Source organism: Medicago sativa, chromosome 4 (genome assembly GCF_051527215.1).
Source record: "Medicago sativa cultivar Bolivia chromosome 4, Bolivia_mono, whole genome shotgun sequence".
NCBI classification, from domain to species: domain Eukaryota; kingdom Viridiplantae; phylum Streptophyta; class Magnoliopsida; order Fabales; family Fabaceae; genus Medicago; species Medicago sativa.
Window position 1 is genome coordinate 95768625 of NC_140752.1, and position 19305 is coordinate 95787929.

The 19305-nt window shown below is 35.4% G+C and overlaps 2 protein-coding genes across 2 annotated transcripts; both read left to right on the forward strand.

The window, feature by feature from the left end:
• Positions 1 to 1492: 1492 nt before the first annotated feature.
• LOC146934169 (ASI1-immunoprecipitated protein 3-like) lies at positions 1493 to 6595 on the forward strand. Its single transcript, XM_085706029.1, has 8 exons — positions 1493 to 1889; positions 1990 to 2052; positions 2963 to 3718; positions 3845 to 3979; positions 4442 to 4525; positions 5735 to 5794; positions 5887 to 5973; positions 6077 to 6595. The coding sequence occupies exons 1-8, from the start codon at positions 1635 to 1637 to the stop codon at positions 6284 to 6286; spliced, it is 1650 nt and encodes a 549-aa protein (XP_085562155.1). The 5' UTR covers positions 1493 to 1634; the 3' UTR covers positions 6287 to 6595.
• Positions 6596 to 8677: 2082 nt separating this feature from the next.
• Positions 8678 to 12996, forward strand: LOC146934170 (bromo-adjacent domain protein, putative (DUF3527)). Its single transcript, XM_085706030.1, has 3 exons — positions 8678 to 9213; positions 9772 to 11660; positions 12262 to 12996. Exons 2-3 carry the CDS (start codon positions 9792 to 9794, stop codon positions 12586 to 12588), a joined length of 2196 nt encoding a protein of 731 aa, XP_085562156.1. The 5' UTR covers positions 8678 to 9213; positions 9772 to 9791; the 3' UTR covers positions 12589 to 12996.
• Positions 12997 to 19305: the final 6309 nt, after the last annotated feature.

Here is a 19305-nt window from a genome sequence, read left to right on the forward strand (position 1 = left end):
AATCGGACCATTTTAATACATTGAGTTGAATCCGGACAAAATTAGGTTAGCACAATTCTAATGTTATAATCCGAAAATCATCAAACACACTTCAAATTATAAAATCTAAACGGGGCTAAAATGATAGATTTGAAGGGCGCATGAGAAGTGAATAAGGTGGAAAAAGAATTTCTCAAATAAATATGATACGTGTATCCATCCCATATTTGCGCGGGTACATGTTAAACAGATAATCCATGAATTTTGATACATTTTTAGCAAGTGTTATATATTTTTTTTTGCGCGAGCAATTGTACTAATTTATATCCAAGTAATAATTAAATGTGTATCCATAGGGGACTATTCTAATCTCTACTTAGCAATTTCATCGATATTACTTATTCTTAGATAAATTCAAATTGAAGGCATGGCGCTCCTCAAATCATATCCCGATTTGAAACGATTTTTGTCGAGTGAAAACTCCTGAAATTGTCAGCAAAACCGTGCTCCGATGTACAAAATCGCGACACAATTTTTGCTTTTCTTGTCTCCTTATTTTCTTTCTTATTTAGCTTCAGAACCATGCAAATTCATCTAAACTCTATTAACAGTGCATAAAAACAACTAATAAAATAATACACGACCCAGTGTCATCACATCCGCATCGTTACTTGCAAATAATTGGTTGTCATTTTAAGTAATACAATAAATTTGTTTAATAATAATAAAAAATATTACGTTTTTCAATTTTTTAAACAAGGTTATTTTTGTCATTTTATTGTTACATGTATTTTTTCTTTTACTTTCTAGCGTTTTCATTCATAATAAAAAATTTATCTCATTTTCCACTCATTTTCATTCATTCATTCAACGGTCCTTCAAAAAAAAAAATTCATTCATTCAACGGTCTTCCTTCCGTAATTATTTTTGCCTTTTCTTTTACTCTATTTCCTTTCTCTTCATTCATTCAAAGATCCTTCAAAAAAAAAATAATTCATTCAACGGTTGTCCTTCCGTAATTATTTTTTCTTTTTCTTTTACTCTCTTTCCTTTCTCTTCATTCATTCAACTCCTTAAAAAAAATCATTCATTCAACGGTCTTCCTTCCGTAATTATTTTTTCTTTTTCTTTTACTCTCTTTCCTTTCTCTTCATTCATTCAACGGTCCTTCAAAAAAAAAATTCATTCATTCAACGGTCTTCCTTCAGTAAAAGAAAAGTATACGAACTGAACTTCAGATTGCCGACTTTCTATAAGAATCAAAGGGTTAACGCAAACAAAAATGTATATCAATTAAATATTTTAACCTACATAAATTTTTTTCTTATTTATTTAATTGGAATAGACCATCAATTTATCCCTAAATTTTTTGTATATAATCACAAACTATAATTAATCTAATCATTAATTATTATTTTTTAAATTAGAGTAAATGATATTCATGAACTTACCTTTTTTTTTTTTGACAGAAATTCATGACGTGTATAAAACAAAATTTATGAGACTATACTACATCCTTAGTTCCCAAGTCATACCATATTCTTACTCACTCACTCTAAGAATAAGAATAAGAATAAAACGGTGCATTGTACTTTTGTTTCCCCTTTTTGAAACTGTGACGACGGGAGGACGGTGCGACGGCGGTGAAGTGAACAATGGAAGCAATCAGCAGCTACGATTCAACTTTGCCTTCTCACCACCGCAAAAGGAAGAGGCTGATGAAACTGCAAGAAGAAGAAGATGACGATGATTACGTTTACGGGAAGAAGGAAAAAGAAGAAGAAGAAGAAGAGGAGCCGCCATTGGAAGATGCTAAACCCATTGGCGAACCAGTTAGGGTTTCCAGAAGAGGAAAAAACAGAATCAATCATTTTCATTCCTTTGAATTTGATGGAAACCAGTACACACTTGTAAGTATATTTCTTGGTAATGCATGGAATTTCATTTATGTTTTTTTTGAATTTGATGACGATGATGATGTTTTTTTGGCGTCACATTGTTTTTCTGTAGGAGGATACTGTGCTTCTTGAGCCTGACGGTAAAGATGAAAAGGCGTATGTGGCCATTATTAAGGTGAATTTCTTGTCAAATACTATTTACACATGCAACCCATTTTTTTATGCTATCACACTTGATTTCTGCTTAGATATTATATGATGAATTTACTGATCATATGGGTATGCTGTTATGCATTGGTGAATGAATGAGTAATAAATTCTAACAGAATTAAATGTGACACATTCCCTTTGTTGATGATTAATACATTAATTACTATACACCGACAGTGTAAAGTTATTTTACATATACATCTAATTATTTGTTGCCGCGTCATTTAATGAATATGAAAACACATGAATTGTCTTATTCATTAATTGACGTGACAACTCATTGTTGGATGCATGTGTAAAATAATTTTACACTCACAATGTATACTAATTAAATTCTTTCACAATTTTATATGTTTAAGAGATGAGTTTTGATATATACAAGTGTGAAGATTTTTTTTACACTGTCAATCAATTATAAATTATCATATCATTAAAAACGTTACCTTCAATTTGAACTACGGTAAAAGTCACCCATAAGATTATTTGTGTTTAGTGTAAAAGATCTTTACACTGTTATTGACAATGCATGCTAATTTCATTATTTTTTAGATTAGCATCCCTGTTTTGTTCTGTTCTGTTCATGGCAATCCTTGGAATGTGCACATGCTGGATTTAGCACGTTGCGTTGTCCTCATTTTTTTAATTTTCAATAACAAGGTCTCTAAATTTTATCTTGTTATTATACAAAACAACATATGTTGTGAAGTAGATCGATCTGCATTGATGTTATAAACTTATAATATTGGGTTTGGTAAATGGTAACCCCCTTTTCTCATTCACGCGGGGGACAAAGAGGGTGCTATTTCTTCCTCTTTCACGAAACATAGAGTTTTATGCTTTTCGATTTTCTGATTCCGGAGATGTTTTTCTGTCAGGACATTACACAATCCCTGAATGACACCTTGATGATCACAGGGCAGTGGTTTTACCGTCCGTATGAAGCTGAAAAAAAAGGAGGTGGTACCTGGCAATCAAATGAGACAAGAGAGTTATATTATAGTTTCCACCAAGACGATGTTCCTGCAGAATCTGTTAAGCATACATGTGTGGTGCATTTTGTTCCCACACACAAACAACTTCCAAATCGTAAGCAGCATCCTGGGTTTGTTGTGCAGAAGGTGTATGACTTTGAAACAATGAAATTGTGGAATCTAACTGATAAGGACTACAAGGACGATAAACAAAAAGAAATTGATGAGCTTGTTCAGAAAACCATTCAACGTTTGGGTGAACTACCTGACATTGAGACTGATGAAGCTCCTGCTGGTCAGGAAGATCTGATGAAAAATAAAAGAGACTTCAAGAAAAAGAGTATTTCATCTCTTGATGTATCAAAGGAGAAGGAAGCATCTCGAAAGAGTGTCCAATCTCTGGAACCTGAAATACCAGGGAATCGTGTAGCTAATACCTCAGAGCATTATTGGATATTAGTGAAATTTAACGCACTAACAGGAGATGCCCGTCGTGACAAAGGTTTGGAGATGCTCCTTCAGAATGTTCAATACTTGTTTAATACCGATGACGACATGAAGAAAAAAGACAAAGGGAGTGACAATTCTGATGCTATCAACAATGGAGGAAATAGCAAAAGTTTAGAAATCGCAAATGAATGTAAAGGCAAAGTTCTGAAGGTACTTGTTGAAGTATCCAATTGTGTTTGTGATATCTTGTGTGGGTTTATTTATATTCTCATAATCTTCTATTTGCTTTCCTTTTCCTTGAGGGTTATAATGCATTTACCATTTTTCACTCTACAGAATTCCAAGCCTTTTGTCTGGCCAGATGTTGCTGTTCCAGCTGTAGTTGCTGTGGAGAAAGCTTCGCATGATGCATTTTCATCAGATGATCAGAAGTACAGACAAAAGCTAAGACAGTTAGCATTTAATCTCAAGGTTGGGAGTTACCTTTTTAATATGGATCGTTAATCTTAAATGTTTATGAGCAATGTCCTTGAAACTTTAGAGATAAAAAATCACTTGCCACTGCTACATTTTATTTTGTATAAGGTTGGACAGTGGGACTTCTTTTTTTTCTTGTAGTCGAATACATTTTTGATTATATTACTTAAGACCAAATTTCACAGTTTGGTGGTTTGCCTATAATTTTATTTTTCTGACTTTATTTTGCAGAACAATGCATTTCTGTTACCCAAACAATGTGTTGTTTTTTTTTGCTTTTATCTACATCATCTACTGTGTTATCCAAAGTTGACATATTAGGATAGAATTAAGGTCTTGAGGGGCTGGTTCTTCTGGCCTTGCAAATTGTTCTTGGTTAACTTATTTTTACTAAGACAAATTTTGCAAGTTATGATGGGATTGCTTATATTTATTTTTTCTGACCTTATTTTGTAGAACAATGCATTTCTGTTACGGCGTTTATTAAATGGAGAGCTAGAACCTTCAAAAATATTGAATATGACATCTACGGAGTTGAAGGTATTTGATGAATTATATATTTTCAGTCTTTTTTTTCTTCATTTGGAACTCTAAAGTTTTTTGCTCACATGATACTGTTTTCATGTAAATTTTACACTATTAATTTCTAATCTGATAGCTTCTTGTCATTATTTTGTTCAGTCAGTACAACTGGTTCAACTTCTATAATTTTCAACATATTTTTATCTATTTTAACATATTTTAAATGCTAGTAAAATAAAAGAGTATTATTTTGCTTGGATTTTATTGACAGCACTGAACCTATGTCCTGAGAAAATTTGGTATTATGCTTGAACGTTCCAACCTTTTCTTGGGGGTGGGGAGTTAGAAAGGGTCTAAGAACATGCTTAACTTCTAATCAGATCCTAGTGAAAGATCTAAAAACTCTTATCATATGTTCTTTAGCAATGGTGACCACTGACCACCCTGCATTGGACCCAATGATTTTTTTTTTTCTTTCTTGTATTTTCATTGAGGCATCCTTCTTGGGTTAATTGATCACATATGGCCAACAAATTATTGGACCAATAATTTGGTTGCCATATGTGATCAATTGATGATAAAATAGTACTATAATCCATATCTTTGGTATATGTGGTCATTATTTTCTGTGATGATGTTTTGAAGGTAGACTGACTAATTAAAAGTGTTGGAGTTAGTGCATGATAGGTTTTTATTTTGTAGCAGCAAAGAATTTTTTGATTGATTATAGACTGCATTGCCATTAAGTACAAGTAGTACTCGACCCTCCCAAAAAAATCTAACCAACTAAACAAACACCACCAAATTACCTAAGCATACAATGTAATGGTAGTTCAAACCATTCGTAAAAGAGGCAAGGTGGACCCAAATTCTTCCCGAAAAACAAACTCCAAGACAAACTTTTTATTGCATCTACAACCTCCAGCACTTTAGATGCTTTAAAACCGAAGATTTTGTCGTTCCTTGCCTTCCAAGTGTTGGATAGAAGTAGTAAAGGAATTGTTGGTACGTCTTAAAATGATTCATGTGTTAGATAAATATCTCAGAATGCACTTTCAGAAAACTATCTGTGCATCACAAAAATGCTAGATGTTTTCGAAAGCCTCCTATGCTGTTTGGTTTTTAACTGATGCGTATAGCTTCATGAAGCAATTTCTTACCAGTAACTTCTGAAAGATTAATCTGGCTATTGATTCCATGGTTGTTTACTAAATATTTGGACTCCAGGAAGGTTTGACTGCTGAGGAATTACCCAAGAATGAGCCCGATGAACAACAGCACATGCAGGTCACTTTTTGCTCCACCCCAATAATCTTATGTAATCTATTAAATTGTGTGAATATTATCGACTAACTGTTAGCTTTTCTTCTGTGAAACAGATGACAGATGCTCGCTGCAAACTTTGCACAGAGCGTAAAGTGGGCGTAAGGGATATTATCCGTGCAGGAGTTGCTGACCGATATATGGTTTGCACCTTAATGCTTTACCGATATTTAATTAAAATTTAAAAACTCATCTGATGCACTTTTAATGACCCGGGTTTTTTTGATTGTTGCTCTGCTTGTTCAGCTGGAATGTATCGCCTGTGGTCATTCTTGGTCTGCCTCTTGTGATGCGGTGTCTGTGCTGACATTAGATGCATCAGATTCAAAAAGAAATGTAGGCACATCGCCATGGGTCACTGCAAAATTTGAAGATGCTGAGAAGAAGAAGAAGGTGGTGGGTCCTCATGCTGACGATTATGACATCTTTATGCCGCCTGTATGCAGAAACTATTGAGAAAGTCTAGGAAAGATGAAAACATCAAAGCTTCAAGAGGTGCTTACTAAGAGGAATATTCTGTCTTTTGGTTGTCGTTTTTGTTTTCATGATACTAGTAGCCAAGTTTTCTGTATAGTTAGCTCTCTTCTAGTTGGAATTTGCGGAAACTAATGCTAACTTATACTAGGTGTTAAAACTTTTTTAGTCTTAATCTGACGACAAAGAATATATGATTAAACATAGAATGTTACTGTGATCTGCTAAAGGCTGGTGTTGGAGGTTTGATGTTCTTGTTTCAGGTAATAAGGTTCAATGCATTTTTTTGTGTGAAATATATAAGAAATAAATCAAAATATTTTTTAAGAGATGTTAATAGAATTAGCAATAAGTTATTAAATTATATTAATGATGTTTTTTCAGTTTTACCAAGAAAATTTAATTATGGATTAATTATGTTACTGAGAGTAAAATAAATTTAATCAAATACTAATTAATCAAAGGTTGTTTCGATTTTATAATATTAATCAAAGGTAGGGACAATGCATAATTAATCAAAGGTTGTTTCAAACCTCGACCACCAAAAAAAAAATTATTACATGAGGTATATGTTATTTGAACAACAATTTTTAATACAAGATATGAGACAATAATAAATATACAAAGAAATAATATTTGGGAAATGTTAACTTGTGCCCTTAAGGCACAAGTTAGGCACAAGTTAATGATTCAAACATAGAAATAAATTATTGGAATGTGTGCAATTTATTTAATTTTTAACTTTTAAATGCATTGAATGCACAAAATTTAAGAAAACATTTTTTTTTTTGGGTTTCTTAATATGTGCTCTAAGGGCACAAGTTAACACTACCCATAATATTTACATACTCCCTCCGTCCCTTAATGTAACCATCCATTTGATTTTATTTTTGTCCCTAAATGTAACCCCCTTTTCAAATTACTAGATGCATTTATTATTCTTTTCCTAAACATACCCCTAATTAATACTACTAACTTGTCTTGAAATATGAATAGTCAAATTTAATACACATACAAACAAAGGACAATTTGGTAATATTAATACACAAAACAGACACATTAATTACATTGACAACTTTTCTTAAGAAATGTGAAAAATGTAAAGGGGGGTTACATTAAGGGACGGAGGGAGTAAAAACTAAAGTAATAATATAAAGAGAAATTGAGAACACAACTAACGAGAGTATAAAATTGAGTGGGAGCATTACATTGCATATATTGATGAGTCAAAGGGTGTATACGTAGAGTGCGTGAGTCTAAGATTGAGATTCCGTGGGTTTGATGTGAGCCAATGCCAATATGCCATAGTGGTTGTTGTTGAACTTTGAATTTTTTTGGTGTCCCATGCTGTCCCTCGAATCTCTCCACCATTCAACATGCAAATGCAATATCTTCGGTTGAGTTTGACGCTTTGACCTCAAAATCATTATTTTTCTCTGTCTTTCATCTGCTTAGCCAATTTTACACCTGCTATCCAATTACCAAAAAAGCACTTCATTTTGACTTGGAAAATGCTAACAAATATCCTTAGAACATTTGATAAGAAATTTAAAGTAGTAATTTTATCTTAGAAATAATGCATTCAACTTATTGAAGGATTAAAAAGTAATTTTTTCTACACGAAATTTAACCATTATTTTCTTTTTTTAATCCTTAACAAGTACCTTTAGGGCACTCATCAGCATAAATATTTAGTTGATTAAAGATTGAGGAGACAATCCCCGTGAATATAACTCAGTTGACAGATATATGCATTGTTATATGTATGGGGTCGAAATTCGAACTCCGAACATCCAACTTAAGGTGAATTTTTAGGTTACTTGACAAAAAAAAATTTGAAGACATTTGATATTTAAACGTATTTTTAATCCAACATTTTATATTTCTGCATATGCAAGTTTTTATTTATATTTGTTGACAACAAGAAATACAGTTTCTCACCTCCTTTGTCTGATTGAGGATTAGTATAAGGGCAAACTTGTCAATAAAATTCACCAAAGCAGCACTCTTGAGATCTGATTCTGAATTCGACAAAACTGATTATGGTGTTTAAATAAATTATTACTATGAATATTTTATTGTAAATTAATTGTGGGATTCCGTTTTTAATAAATTATTATGTCATATATCTGCCCTTCCCAAAACCATATAATAAGATAATAATTTGTTTCCCCAAAACAAACTTTTTTTACTCAAACAAACAAGATAACTTGTCCTGCAGTGACACTGTTTCAGTGGAGCCATTCCATTACTGAAATTCCACAATTACCCTTCCATTGTCCCCAAAGTAACACAATTAAATGTTGTACCTCTAAGGTGTTACTTGTCATTTCATAAAGAGCACCGTTTCTTTTTTTCTCTTGATTCTTTCTTGGGTTGCTCGCTTACTTTGCTTAGATCGCTGGTCTCATGCTGACTAGTACTGAATGTGACTCAAATTAAATAAAAAAATTAAAAAAGAAAAGGCAAATAAAGAAAAAACCAGCATGATATTGATTATGATGATGTTTGAAGAACATGACATGATTAAGTAGGGTGCATGAGCATGACTATAGTGTCAAAACTTGTTCTCTCTCTCTTGCATTATGTAACTTCTGTTTCTAACATCACTTTTTGGAACCATTTACTGCTTCTTTTCTGTAGTGGAGATTGAACTGAACTTGTTTTTTGTGTCGGTTTCACGTCACTACACTGCTTTTTTTTTTTTTTGTGGCTTGTTTTGGATTGGAATTTCTGAGTACAACTACAATACACATGTGCAAGTACTTGACTCTTTACTCAAATGGGTTGGTTTCATAAGTCATTTTCATGCAGTCTTTATGCTCAAGTTTGGAAATTTATGACATTCCATTGAAGTTGCTTGTTGGTGTTCTCTTTTCCTTCACCTTGCTTCTTCAAGATCTAATCCAGTACGTCCTTTTCCCTTTTCTTCTGTTTTCTTCTTCTTTTCTTTTCTGCATTTTCCACTGTTTTGGTTTGGTATCAAAATCATAGTTTAGTGTACTTTATTATTTATTTTAATTAAAATATCACTTATTGATGTCACTTTACTCAAATCACATTTGGGCATTGTACAGATCATACAACATTCTTTCAAGCCTTCTTCTTTTCCTTTTGCATATAATTTATTGGATCAAATGTGTTCTTTTTTAGTTTATTTTTTTCTCTTCTTCTAATCTGTCTGTCTCTAAGTACAATTTTTTAGGGCACTAATAAAACTTCTTTTACAATAATAGTTGTTGCTTGAAAGGTCATAATTACCATTTCAAAATTACATGTTTTAGGTGAATGTTTAGATAATTGTTCTGCAATGCAGGTATCATTTCATACTAGCAAATGCAATTGTGATTATTATTATGGCCAAAGTTTTTGATATATATAAATTTTGTTAGATAATAATTACTAACATTTTGTCATAAACTAATTTATGTGCATTTCTTTGTTTTGTTTATGTAATGGTGTTGCAGGCCTTAATTTGGATTCATCAATGGGGAAAGAGTTGGAGTTGAATCTCAGTGGCAAATCTTCAGAAGGCCTAAGTCCCAATACTGTTCTTCCACCTCAGCAATATTGTGTGAATGTTAAGAAGAGATCTAAAAAAGGAAAATCCACAGGGAAAGGTGAAGTTTTTACCATGAAGGAGGACTTTGCACTTGCAGAGATTAAATTCGCTCGATTTCGCAGTTCTTCATGTAAGAGCCGTCTCTCTAGATCTCATGCATTGGAAGGTAATAATAATATAGAAACAAGGAGGGTTTCTATGTATCAGGGTACAGAGGAAGTTAAAAACACGCAGAAATTGGGGGGAAGGAAAAAGATAGAATTTTCAAGGAGTAGTAGTAACATCTCTTTCGCAAGTAGCATAGTTGATTCTTTATGTGGTTCAGATGATGAAGATACCAAGCAGAGACCTTCAGATATATCTCAGTATTCAAATTTCGGTTCCAGGTCTTCGGCTTGCCATGAGCCGGACAATTCAAATGGGTTTATTGAAATTTGCATGGATTTAAATGTTAAGAATAAAAAATCTACTACATTAGAAGGGAGAAGTTCCATAAATTTGAGGTCCAGAAGTGATAAAGTTTCTGATTCTAAAATGAATGGCAATTTTGTTCCTGAAAAGGACAAAGTTCACTTGTTGCAGAAGTCACTCTCTGCTAAGGTGGAAACCTTTCACATGCTATCTCCTTCTTTGAAAAGTGATTGCTCATCAAAAGTGCGATCCACACCGGTCAGGAAAAGGATGAATCATTTCATAAAGTCGAAATCTTTGAGAAGTCCACTGAGTCATATTTCAGAAACTAATGATGAGGTAAAATCAAATGAGACAGCAAACATTATAAGCAGCAGGACTTATCAGAAGTATTTTCTGAACGATTTATCTAACACCGGAAAACATTCTGACATTATTTCTGAGTTTATCAACAGAGAAATCAAGTATTCAGGTATAGCATCTTCACCGGTTCACCTGCACGGTAATCTCAAGTTCGAAAACAAAAATGGAATGCCTTTTTTTGAGTTCAAGGTGAAGTGTCCTGAAGATGTGTTTGTGGCCAAAACATGGAGAGTAGGTAACGGTTTCAATTGGGTATATACATTTCATTCCATTGATAATAAAAAGAAGAGCAATGCTACTGGGTTGGAACCTCATGATTTTGACAAAGATTCCTCAATAGTAGCAAAGATGCTAGTTTCCAGTAATTTATGTTCCGAAATAAAAGACAATGTATTTGACAACTCTATGATGACAGAATTTGTTTTGTATGATCTTTCACACTCAAGACATAGCATTTCGTCCGGAAAAAAGTCAGTTTGTGAACAAGGTGCTTTTAAAACTCGAAAAGCTTCCCGTGTTGGATCCATGGAAGAAACTTTTGAGATGGTTGAAGAGAACCTTGCAATCAAAAACAAACTTCAAGAGTCTGGTGATTCAAAGTTTTTTCCTTTGTTGCCTACTGAGTCTTATTCGAACCTTGAAGTTGCTGCCATTGTCTTGGAAATTCCATTTTCTAAGAGAGAAAGCTTAAAGTACAAGAGAGGAGATAGATTATGTGATAAAGACTATTCCAGCAAAAGCAATCTTTGTGCAGTAGTTGATCAGAGTAGAAAGAGTTTTCATGACAGTAAAGTTCAGGAACAGTTGAAGGTGGTAATACCGACTGGCTACCATGGTTTGCCAAACGTTGAATGCAAGGGTCCCTCATCGTTACTTGATCGACTGAGACACGGCGGAGGTTGTGACTGTGGTGGCTGGGACATGGCCTGTCCCCTTGTACTTTTAGGCAATCCTAGTATTCAATTTGCTGAAGACCACTCCCTTATAGAGGAATATCAACCACTGGAACTTTTTGTTCAGGTACAACTTGATTTTCACAGAAACTTTTTCTTGGAGGGACTTATTAGATGAAACACTGTAGTATAATAAATTCAGTTAATTAGAGACATATGCATCTTCATGCACTTTTGCATTCCATTTCAGAAATGTGGTCATATTTCTTATGGAGCCATTCATTGTGACAATTAGAAGATGGTTGTGTTCCAGATAGTGGTGCCCCTTGACTTTTCAACTGATGAGAACTGGTTAGAGAAAAGATAAAATGCAAATAACTGAATTGTGCGATTCATATCGTTAATACGAACTCAATTGATTCAGCATGAATCATACGATTCAAAGTCATTCGTGATTCATTTTATGACAGGAATCATTTACTTATCAACTCATATTGAGCTGTTTGATTTGAATCATGAATAGTAAGATTGTAATAACTATGATTGATATATAATTAAAAAAAAAACTATGATTTATATATTGAGTGCAGGATGGAAAAGGCATTAGTTTCATAAGATATGCATCTATACAGTCGTTTGAATATCAATACATCTTATTACAGCTGTGAGATTGGTATTTTTTTTTTCTTTTCTTCTTACTGATACTTATCTGAACTTTTGGTGCACAGGGAGCAAAAGAAAGTAGTCCTACTTTCAGCATGAAAATGGTCGAAGCGGGGCATTATGCTGTTGATTTTCATGCAAAACTATCCACATTACAAGCATTCTCCATCTGTGTTGCCATTTTGCATGGAACTTCTGTCTCCAGCGGTCCGGGGCATGAGAAAAACCAGCAGTTATCTCATTGCAGTTCGTTGAAAATGCTTCTTGAGGAGGATGTAGAGTCTTTTTTCAAAACAATCACAGCCGAGAAGAAGGCTGTGTGCAAGACTCCAAAAGGGATTCCTAGGTCCTATGTGCCAAACCCACCTTTTTCTCCTATTGCGCGAGTATAAAGGTGTTGACTAGGACATAGAGATGTGATTACATAGAAAAGAGATCACAGTGAGTGGAATTCTGCATCAATATGAAGATTTGTTGCTTGACACAGTTCCATGCTTGCTGAAGCTGTAAAACAAGACTCTCAGAATGGCTAGAAAAATATGCAGGGACTGCTCATAAAGGGGATAGGGATAGAATGTTAGTCATTATTAGTTAGAGGTATCAAAATCATTTTTTTGTAACAAGTTCTTGAAAGTATATGGGACAGAAACCTGAAATTGTTCATATTGTAATAGGATAAAATCAAGAATGGGGGGATGAAGAGAGGGAGGTAGCATAGCAGGCCTTTCTATCTTCCTGTTTGTATCTATTCAAATAAAATTATATTCTGAAATGATAATGATGGGAAGTGGATTGGAATATACCATTTTTTCTTTTACATTAGAGAAGATTTTATGAACCTCCAAGATATATCCAAAATGTATGAAATATGCAGTTACTCAGCCTATCAACAACACATCATACTCCCTTCTTGTGTATTCAGAACTGCATCATTAGATAATGATGGTGGTTCACGTATGGTTACATCAGGATTGCATACATCACTTTCACGGCTCTGTCTAGGGTGGGAGACCTTAATAGGTCTCCTACCGGTGCATGACTGATAGCGCACAAACTAAAGAGAAGGGTAAACCCGTCATTTTGGAGTGTGTTAGTTTGAATTTCAAATAGTTAGTTATTGGCTTTAGTTTGAATTTCAAATAGTTAGTTATTGGTTGTGGTTGTGGATTGTATTTAAGTTTGTTGTTTGTTGTTTTATTTCTTAAGTTGGAAGTTATTAGGAAGTTACTAGGCCAGAAGAAGTTATCTTCTGAGATAGCAAACTGCTCTGATATACTGCAGATTGTATTTTCCTTTCCTAAATCAATGAAAATCGCAAGTTTTCTTGCAAAAACATCATCTCTATAATTCTGATCTCTATCAATTTGGTCCGACCTACCGGATGCCACCGAAGAAGATGGAGGCCAAAGTGACTGCACTTGAAGAGAAAATCGCAACTTTGGAGGTTTCTTTACAAGAAATGCAGAATCAAAATAAGGAGAACCAGGAGAAGATCATCTCTTTATTGAATTCAAGTAAGAAGAAGAATGTGGGAGAATCATCACAAAATAATGAGTCAGTTGGTAACAAAAAGAAAAATTCTGAATTACATGATGATGCCTTGGATGAATTTCGCCTATCTGTTAAAAAGGTTGAATTACCGATGTTTAATGGTGATGATCCCGCTGGTTGGATCGCTAGGGCGGAAGTTTATTTCAATGTGCAGAACACTACACCAGAAATCAAAGTGAATTTGGCACAATTATGTATGGACGGTCCTACAATCCATTTTTTCAAAGGACTGTTGGAGGAGAATGAAACATTGACGTGGGAAGATTTGAAAGATGCACTTCTTGAAAGGTATGGTGGTGTTAGTGATGGGAATGTATTTGAACAACTTTCTGCACTTCAACAGGAAGGAACGATCGAAGAATACATTGAAGATTTTGAGAGGTTAGTAGCGCAACTGCCGAGATTACCCAATGACCAATATTTGGGTTATTTCGTTCATGGTTTGAATGACAAAATCAGAGGAAAAGTTCGCAGCATGATCGCTATGGGGCCCATGTCAAGAGCAAAGTTAATGAATGTGGCTAGAGCAGTAGAACGTGAATTGGAGGAGGGGCGAAGAGACTGGACATCGCGAAGGTCACATGGTTCACTATCTAGACCCGTTTTTGGTAACAAAAATGGCGATTGGGTTATGGTTCGTAATAACAAAGACAATCGTGATCGTTTTCTTGGAGGAAACAGTGGAGGAAAATCCACAGGTGGTGCACGTGGAATGTTTAGTGTTGGACAAAACAAAACACACACTGCCAACACTGGAAATTGGCGTGACAAGAATGTGAGGAATCTGTCTTCACAAGAGATTGCTGACCGTCGTCAAAAAGGACTCTGTTTTAAATGTGGAGGGCCGTATCATCCTCGTCATCAATGTCCAGATAAAAATTTGCGTGTTATGGTGCTTGAGGATGATTCTGAAGATGAAAATGAAGTAAGAGTGTTGAATGATGAAGATGTGGACACAGGTGCAGAAGAGTTGCAATTGAATGTGCTGACTTTTGAAAATGTGTTGACTTTTGATAGACAAACCGAGTATTATCAAGATATGCTCCAATGCATCAGATTGCAAGGGAAAGTAGGGGAGATACCGGTGCTGATGTTGGTTGACAGTGGAGCAAACAAAAATTTCATGTCAAGGCGTCTAGCTTTGGCTTTGGGTTTGCGAATTACCGGGACTCCTGCTAGACGTATCAGATTGGGTGACGGACATGTGGCTTCGACTTTGGGAGAGTGCCATGATGTTATCATTTCTGTTCAAGGGGTTGAATGGGAGATAGATGTTATACTTTTTGAGTTGGGCGGTTATGATCTAGTATTGGGGATGGCATGGCTGACACAAATTGGATGTACATACATCGATTGGGTTGAGAAAAAAATGCGTTTCGACTATCAAGGAGAGTGGATAGAGATCAGAGGAATTCGTACTAGGGAGTGCACTCCATTACAAAATTATGTTGATGAAAATCATTTTGGTCAGTTGCATTGTGAAGCTCAACCGGATATGGTGACACCAGATCAGCAATTGGAAATGAAGTCAGTGCTGGATAATTTTGATAATATTTTCAAGGAACCACAAGGATTGCCTCCTGGACGACAACAAGAGCATGCTATACACTTGCTGAATGGTCAGGGCCCAGTTAATGTTCGACCTTATCGCTACCCTCATCACCACAAAACAGAAATCGAGAAACAAGTGAAAGAATTGCTACTGTCCAGTGTGATCAGACCTAGTCAGAGTGCTTTTTCAAGTCCGGTTATTCTCGTCAAGAAGAAGGATGACTCTTGGAGGATGTGTGTAGATTACCGTGCTTTGAATAAGGTAACCATTCCGGATAAATTCCCTATTCCAGTCATTGATGAATTATTGGATGAGTTACATGGTGCGCAATATTTTTCCAAAATTGATATGAAGTCCGGTTACCACCAAGTACGAATGCGACAAGAAGACATTCATAAAACAGCTTTCCGAACTCACGAGGGGCATTATGAATTCTTGGTGATGCCTTTTGGTTTAACGAATGCTCCATCCACCTTTCAAGCATTAATGAATAAAGTCTTCAAACCAATGTTGCGGAGGTATGTTTTAGTATTTTTTGACGACATTTTGGTGTATAGTAAGACTTGGAAGGACCATATTCGACATTTGAATTCAGTTTTAACTGTGCTTGCTGAACAACAATTGGTTGCCAATAAAAAGAAATGTTCATTTGGCAGATTGTCGGTTGAGTATTTGGGTCACGTGATTTCTCATGAAGGGGTCTCTATGGATCCATCCAAAATCAGCAGTGTGTTAGAATGGCCTGTGCCAAAGAATGTCAAGGGTGTCAGAGGATTTCTTGGTCTGACTGGGTACTACAGAAAGTTCATCCGTGACTATGGTAAGATTGCAAGACCGTTGACCGATTTGACTAAGAAAGAAGGTTTTAAATGGGGAGTCAAGGAACAAGCAGCTTTCGAGGAACTGAAGCACAAGGTCACTTCAGCCCCAGTATTAGCATTGCCTGACTTCACCAAAGAATTTTTCATTGAGAGTGATGCGTCCGGTAATGGGTTGGGTGCGATCTTAATACAAGATAAGAAGCCTATTGCATTTTTCAGCAAGGGACTCAGTGATCGTAACTTGAACAAATCTGCCTATGAAAAAGAATTAATGGCTGTGGTTCTCGCAATCCAACATTGGCGTCCATATCTAATAGGGAACAAATTCACGGTGTGTACAGATCAAAAGAGTTTGAAGCAATTAATGCAACAGCGTGTAACCACAATGGATCAGCAGAATTGGGTGGCGAAGCTTTTAGGGTATCAATTTGATGTAGTCTATAAACCTGGTCTTGAGAACAAGGGTGCTGATGCTTTGTCCCGTCAGTTTGATGTTTCTCCAAACAATTCCATGGTTACCCTTACCGATTCACATGACAGATTAGCACTTAATTCTATGATTTTCCGTCCTGAATGGCTAGATTTTAAAACTGTCCATGAAGAAGTGCAGCAGGATCCAACATTACAAGCAATCATTTCAGCCTTAAAAAAGGGAGAAACAACAAAAGCTGGGTTTGTACTTCAAAATGGGGTTCTTTTGTATCATAACAGATTAGTTATGTCCGCTTCATCTACATTCGTTCCTATCATTCTCAAGGAATTTCACAGCACTCCTCAAGGTGGACATTCCGGGTTTTATCGCACTTATCGTCGTTTGGCTGCTAATTTGTATTGGAAGGGTATGAAAAAGGATATCCAAACCTTTGTGCAAAACTGTAATGTATGTCAATGCAACAAGTATGCAACTTCAACACCCGGTGGTCTGCTTCAGCCACTTCCAATACCAAATCAAATTTGGGCAGATATTTCCATGGACTTCATTACTGGCCTTCCAAAATCTAAAGGGTTCGAAGCTATTTTTGTAGTGGTAGACAGACTGTCAAAATATGGCCATTTCATCCTTCTTAAGCGTCCCTATTCTGCAAGATCTTTGGCTGAAACTTTCACCAAAGAAGTGGTCCGACTTCATGGAATTCCGGAATCTATTGTGAGCGACAGAGATCCCATTTTTGTTAGTAATTTCTGGCAGGAACTCTTTAAACAACAAGGTACATATTTAAAGCTAAGCACTGCATACCATCCTCAAACCGATGGTCAAACAGAAGTAGTTAACCGTTGTTTAGAGACTTTTCTTCGCTGTTTTATTGCTGATCAACCAAAGACTTGGGCAATGTGGCTTCCTTGGGCGGAATATTGGTACAATACTACTTTTCATGCTTCTACAGGTACAACTCCATTTGAAGTGGTGTATGGTCGTTCCCCTCCGGTTATTACTAATTATTTACCAGGTGAAGTTAAAGTGGAAGTTGTTCAACGAGACTTGGCTGATCGTGATGAATGCTTGCGACAACTGAAGCATCATCTATCACGTGCTAGTGATCGAATGAAGACACAGACAGATAGACATCGTAAAGAACGTTCTTTTGACGTTGGTGATGTGGTTTTCTTGAAGCTGAGACCTCATGTGCAACAATCTGTTGCAGCTAGAATCTGTCCCAAGTTATCTCCGAGGTATTTTGGTCCGTTTAAGGTCGTTGAACGTGTTGGGGCTGTTGCTTACAGGTTGGAGTTACCTCCTACATCTCGAATCCATCCTGTTTTCCATGTTTCTTTACTTAAGAAAGCTGTTGGTGATGTTGTGGTTAATTCAACTCTCCCTGCTAGTTTGGAGGTTAGTGAAGATTCTGTGTGGGAACCAGAGACAGCTTTAGAACAAAGAACAGTGGTCCGACATGGCATATCTATTTCTCAAGTTCTTATCCATTGGAAGAACAAACCTATTGAGGAAGCTACCTGGGAAGATCAAGACTTCATCTCTGCTCAATTTCCTTCCTTCAGCCTTGAGGACAAGGCTGTTTCTCTTGGAGGCGGCAATGATAGCGCACAGACTAAAGAGAAGGGTAAACCCGTCATTTGGAGGGTTTATCAAAGGAGAAACAAAAATAAAAATAAATAAGTAATATAATATTAGTGTGTTAGTTTGAATTTCAAATAGTTAGTTATTGGCTTTAGTTTGAATTTCAAATAGTTAGTTATTGGTTGTGGTTGTGGATTGTATTTAAGTTTGTTGTTTGTTGTTTTATTTCTTAAGTTGGAAGTTATTAGGAAGTTACTAGGCCAGAAGAAGTTATCTTCTGAGATAGCAAACTGCTCTGATATACTGCAGATTGTATTTTCCTTTCCTAAATCAATGAAAATCGCAAGTTTTCTTGCAAAAACATCATCTCTATAATTCTGATCTCTATCAATGACCTTTCAGAACCACTAGATTGATCATGCTCACAGATTACACTATAAACCAACCACACACTTGATTATTTTTTTGTCTTTACACTCATCCAGTTACATCAGCCACCACGTTTAAGCTTCCAATTCCTTCTCTCTTGCAATCTTATACTCCTCCACTTTTTTCTTTCTTTCACAGTATCAAGCTATCAACACTTTCTGGGGCAGATTTCTCAATCATCATTTATAAAAGAAATTGTTCTTTCCCCATTCTGTGTTCTTAAATTCAAATAAATGTCCATATGTCCCAATAAACTAATTCTCAGATTCACACTTTTATATTCATTAAAGGTAAAAGAACAAATCTTTGACATATAATGAGGAATAAATCAAACAGGATTCACACTTTCATAACCATTAAAATGAAAGATTACATCTGCAAGAGAATAACACATCGCAATTAAGAACACAACTCATACAAATACAAATTACAACAAAAAATCAAATCTTTCAACCATTAAAGAGTTTATTATTCTTCTTCCCATATTTTTTGGTACAAACTTTCGCTGTCGGGAGCGGCCCTCTCCGCACTGTTTGAGTTTCTATCATCCAACACAAGGATATGAAAATGGTTATGGTTTCATTTGGTTCATCAGTATAGCTTGCTTTCCTGTTATCTCTTATGGATCTTAAACTTGTCACTGCATCATCAATAATGCAAGCTCTTCTGCAGATCTGAGTTGATTGAGAGAGAAACAAAGAATTGGAAAGTGTTCATGGGAGAGAGAAAATGATGATGA

Coding starts and splice junctions, on each gene's coding strand:
- LOC146934170 (XM_085706030.1), top strand. CDS start 9,792: ATGGGGAAAGAGTTGGAGTTGAATCTCAGTGGCAAATCTTCAGAAGGC. Junction 11,661..12,261: donor CACTGGAACTTTTTGTTCAG/GTACAACTTGAT, acceptor TTTGGTGCACAG/GGAGCAAAAGAAAGTAGTCC.
- LOC146934169 (XM_085706029.1), top strand. CDS start 1,635: ATGGAAGCAATCAGCAGCTACGATTCAACTTTGCCTTCTCACCACCGC. Junction 1,890..1,989: donor ATGGAAACCAGTACACACTT/GTAAGTATATTT, acceptor GTTTTTCTGTAG/GAGGATACTGTGCTTCTTGA. Junction 3,719..3,844: donor GTAAAGGCAAAGTTCTGAAG/GTACTTGTTGAA, acceptor TTCACTCTACAG/AATTCCAAGCCTTTTGTCTG.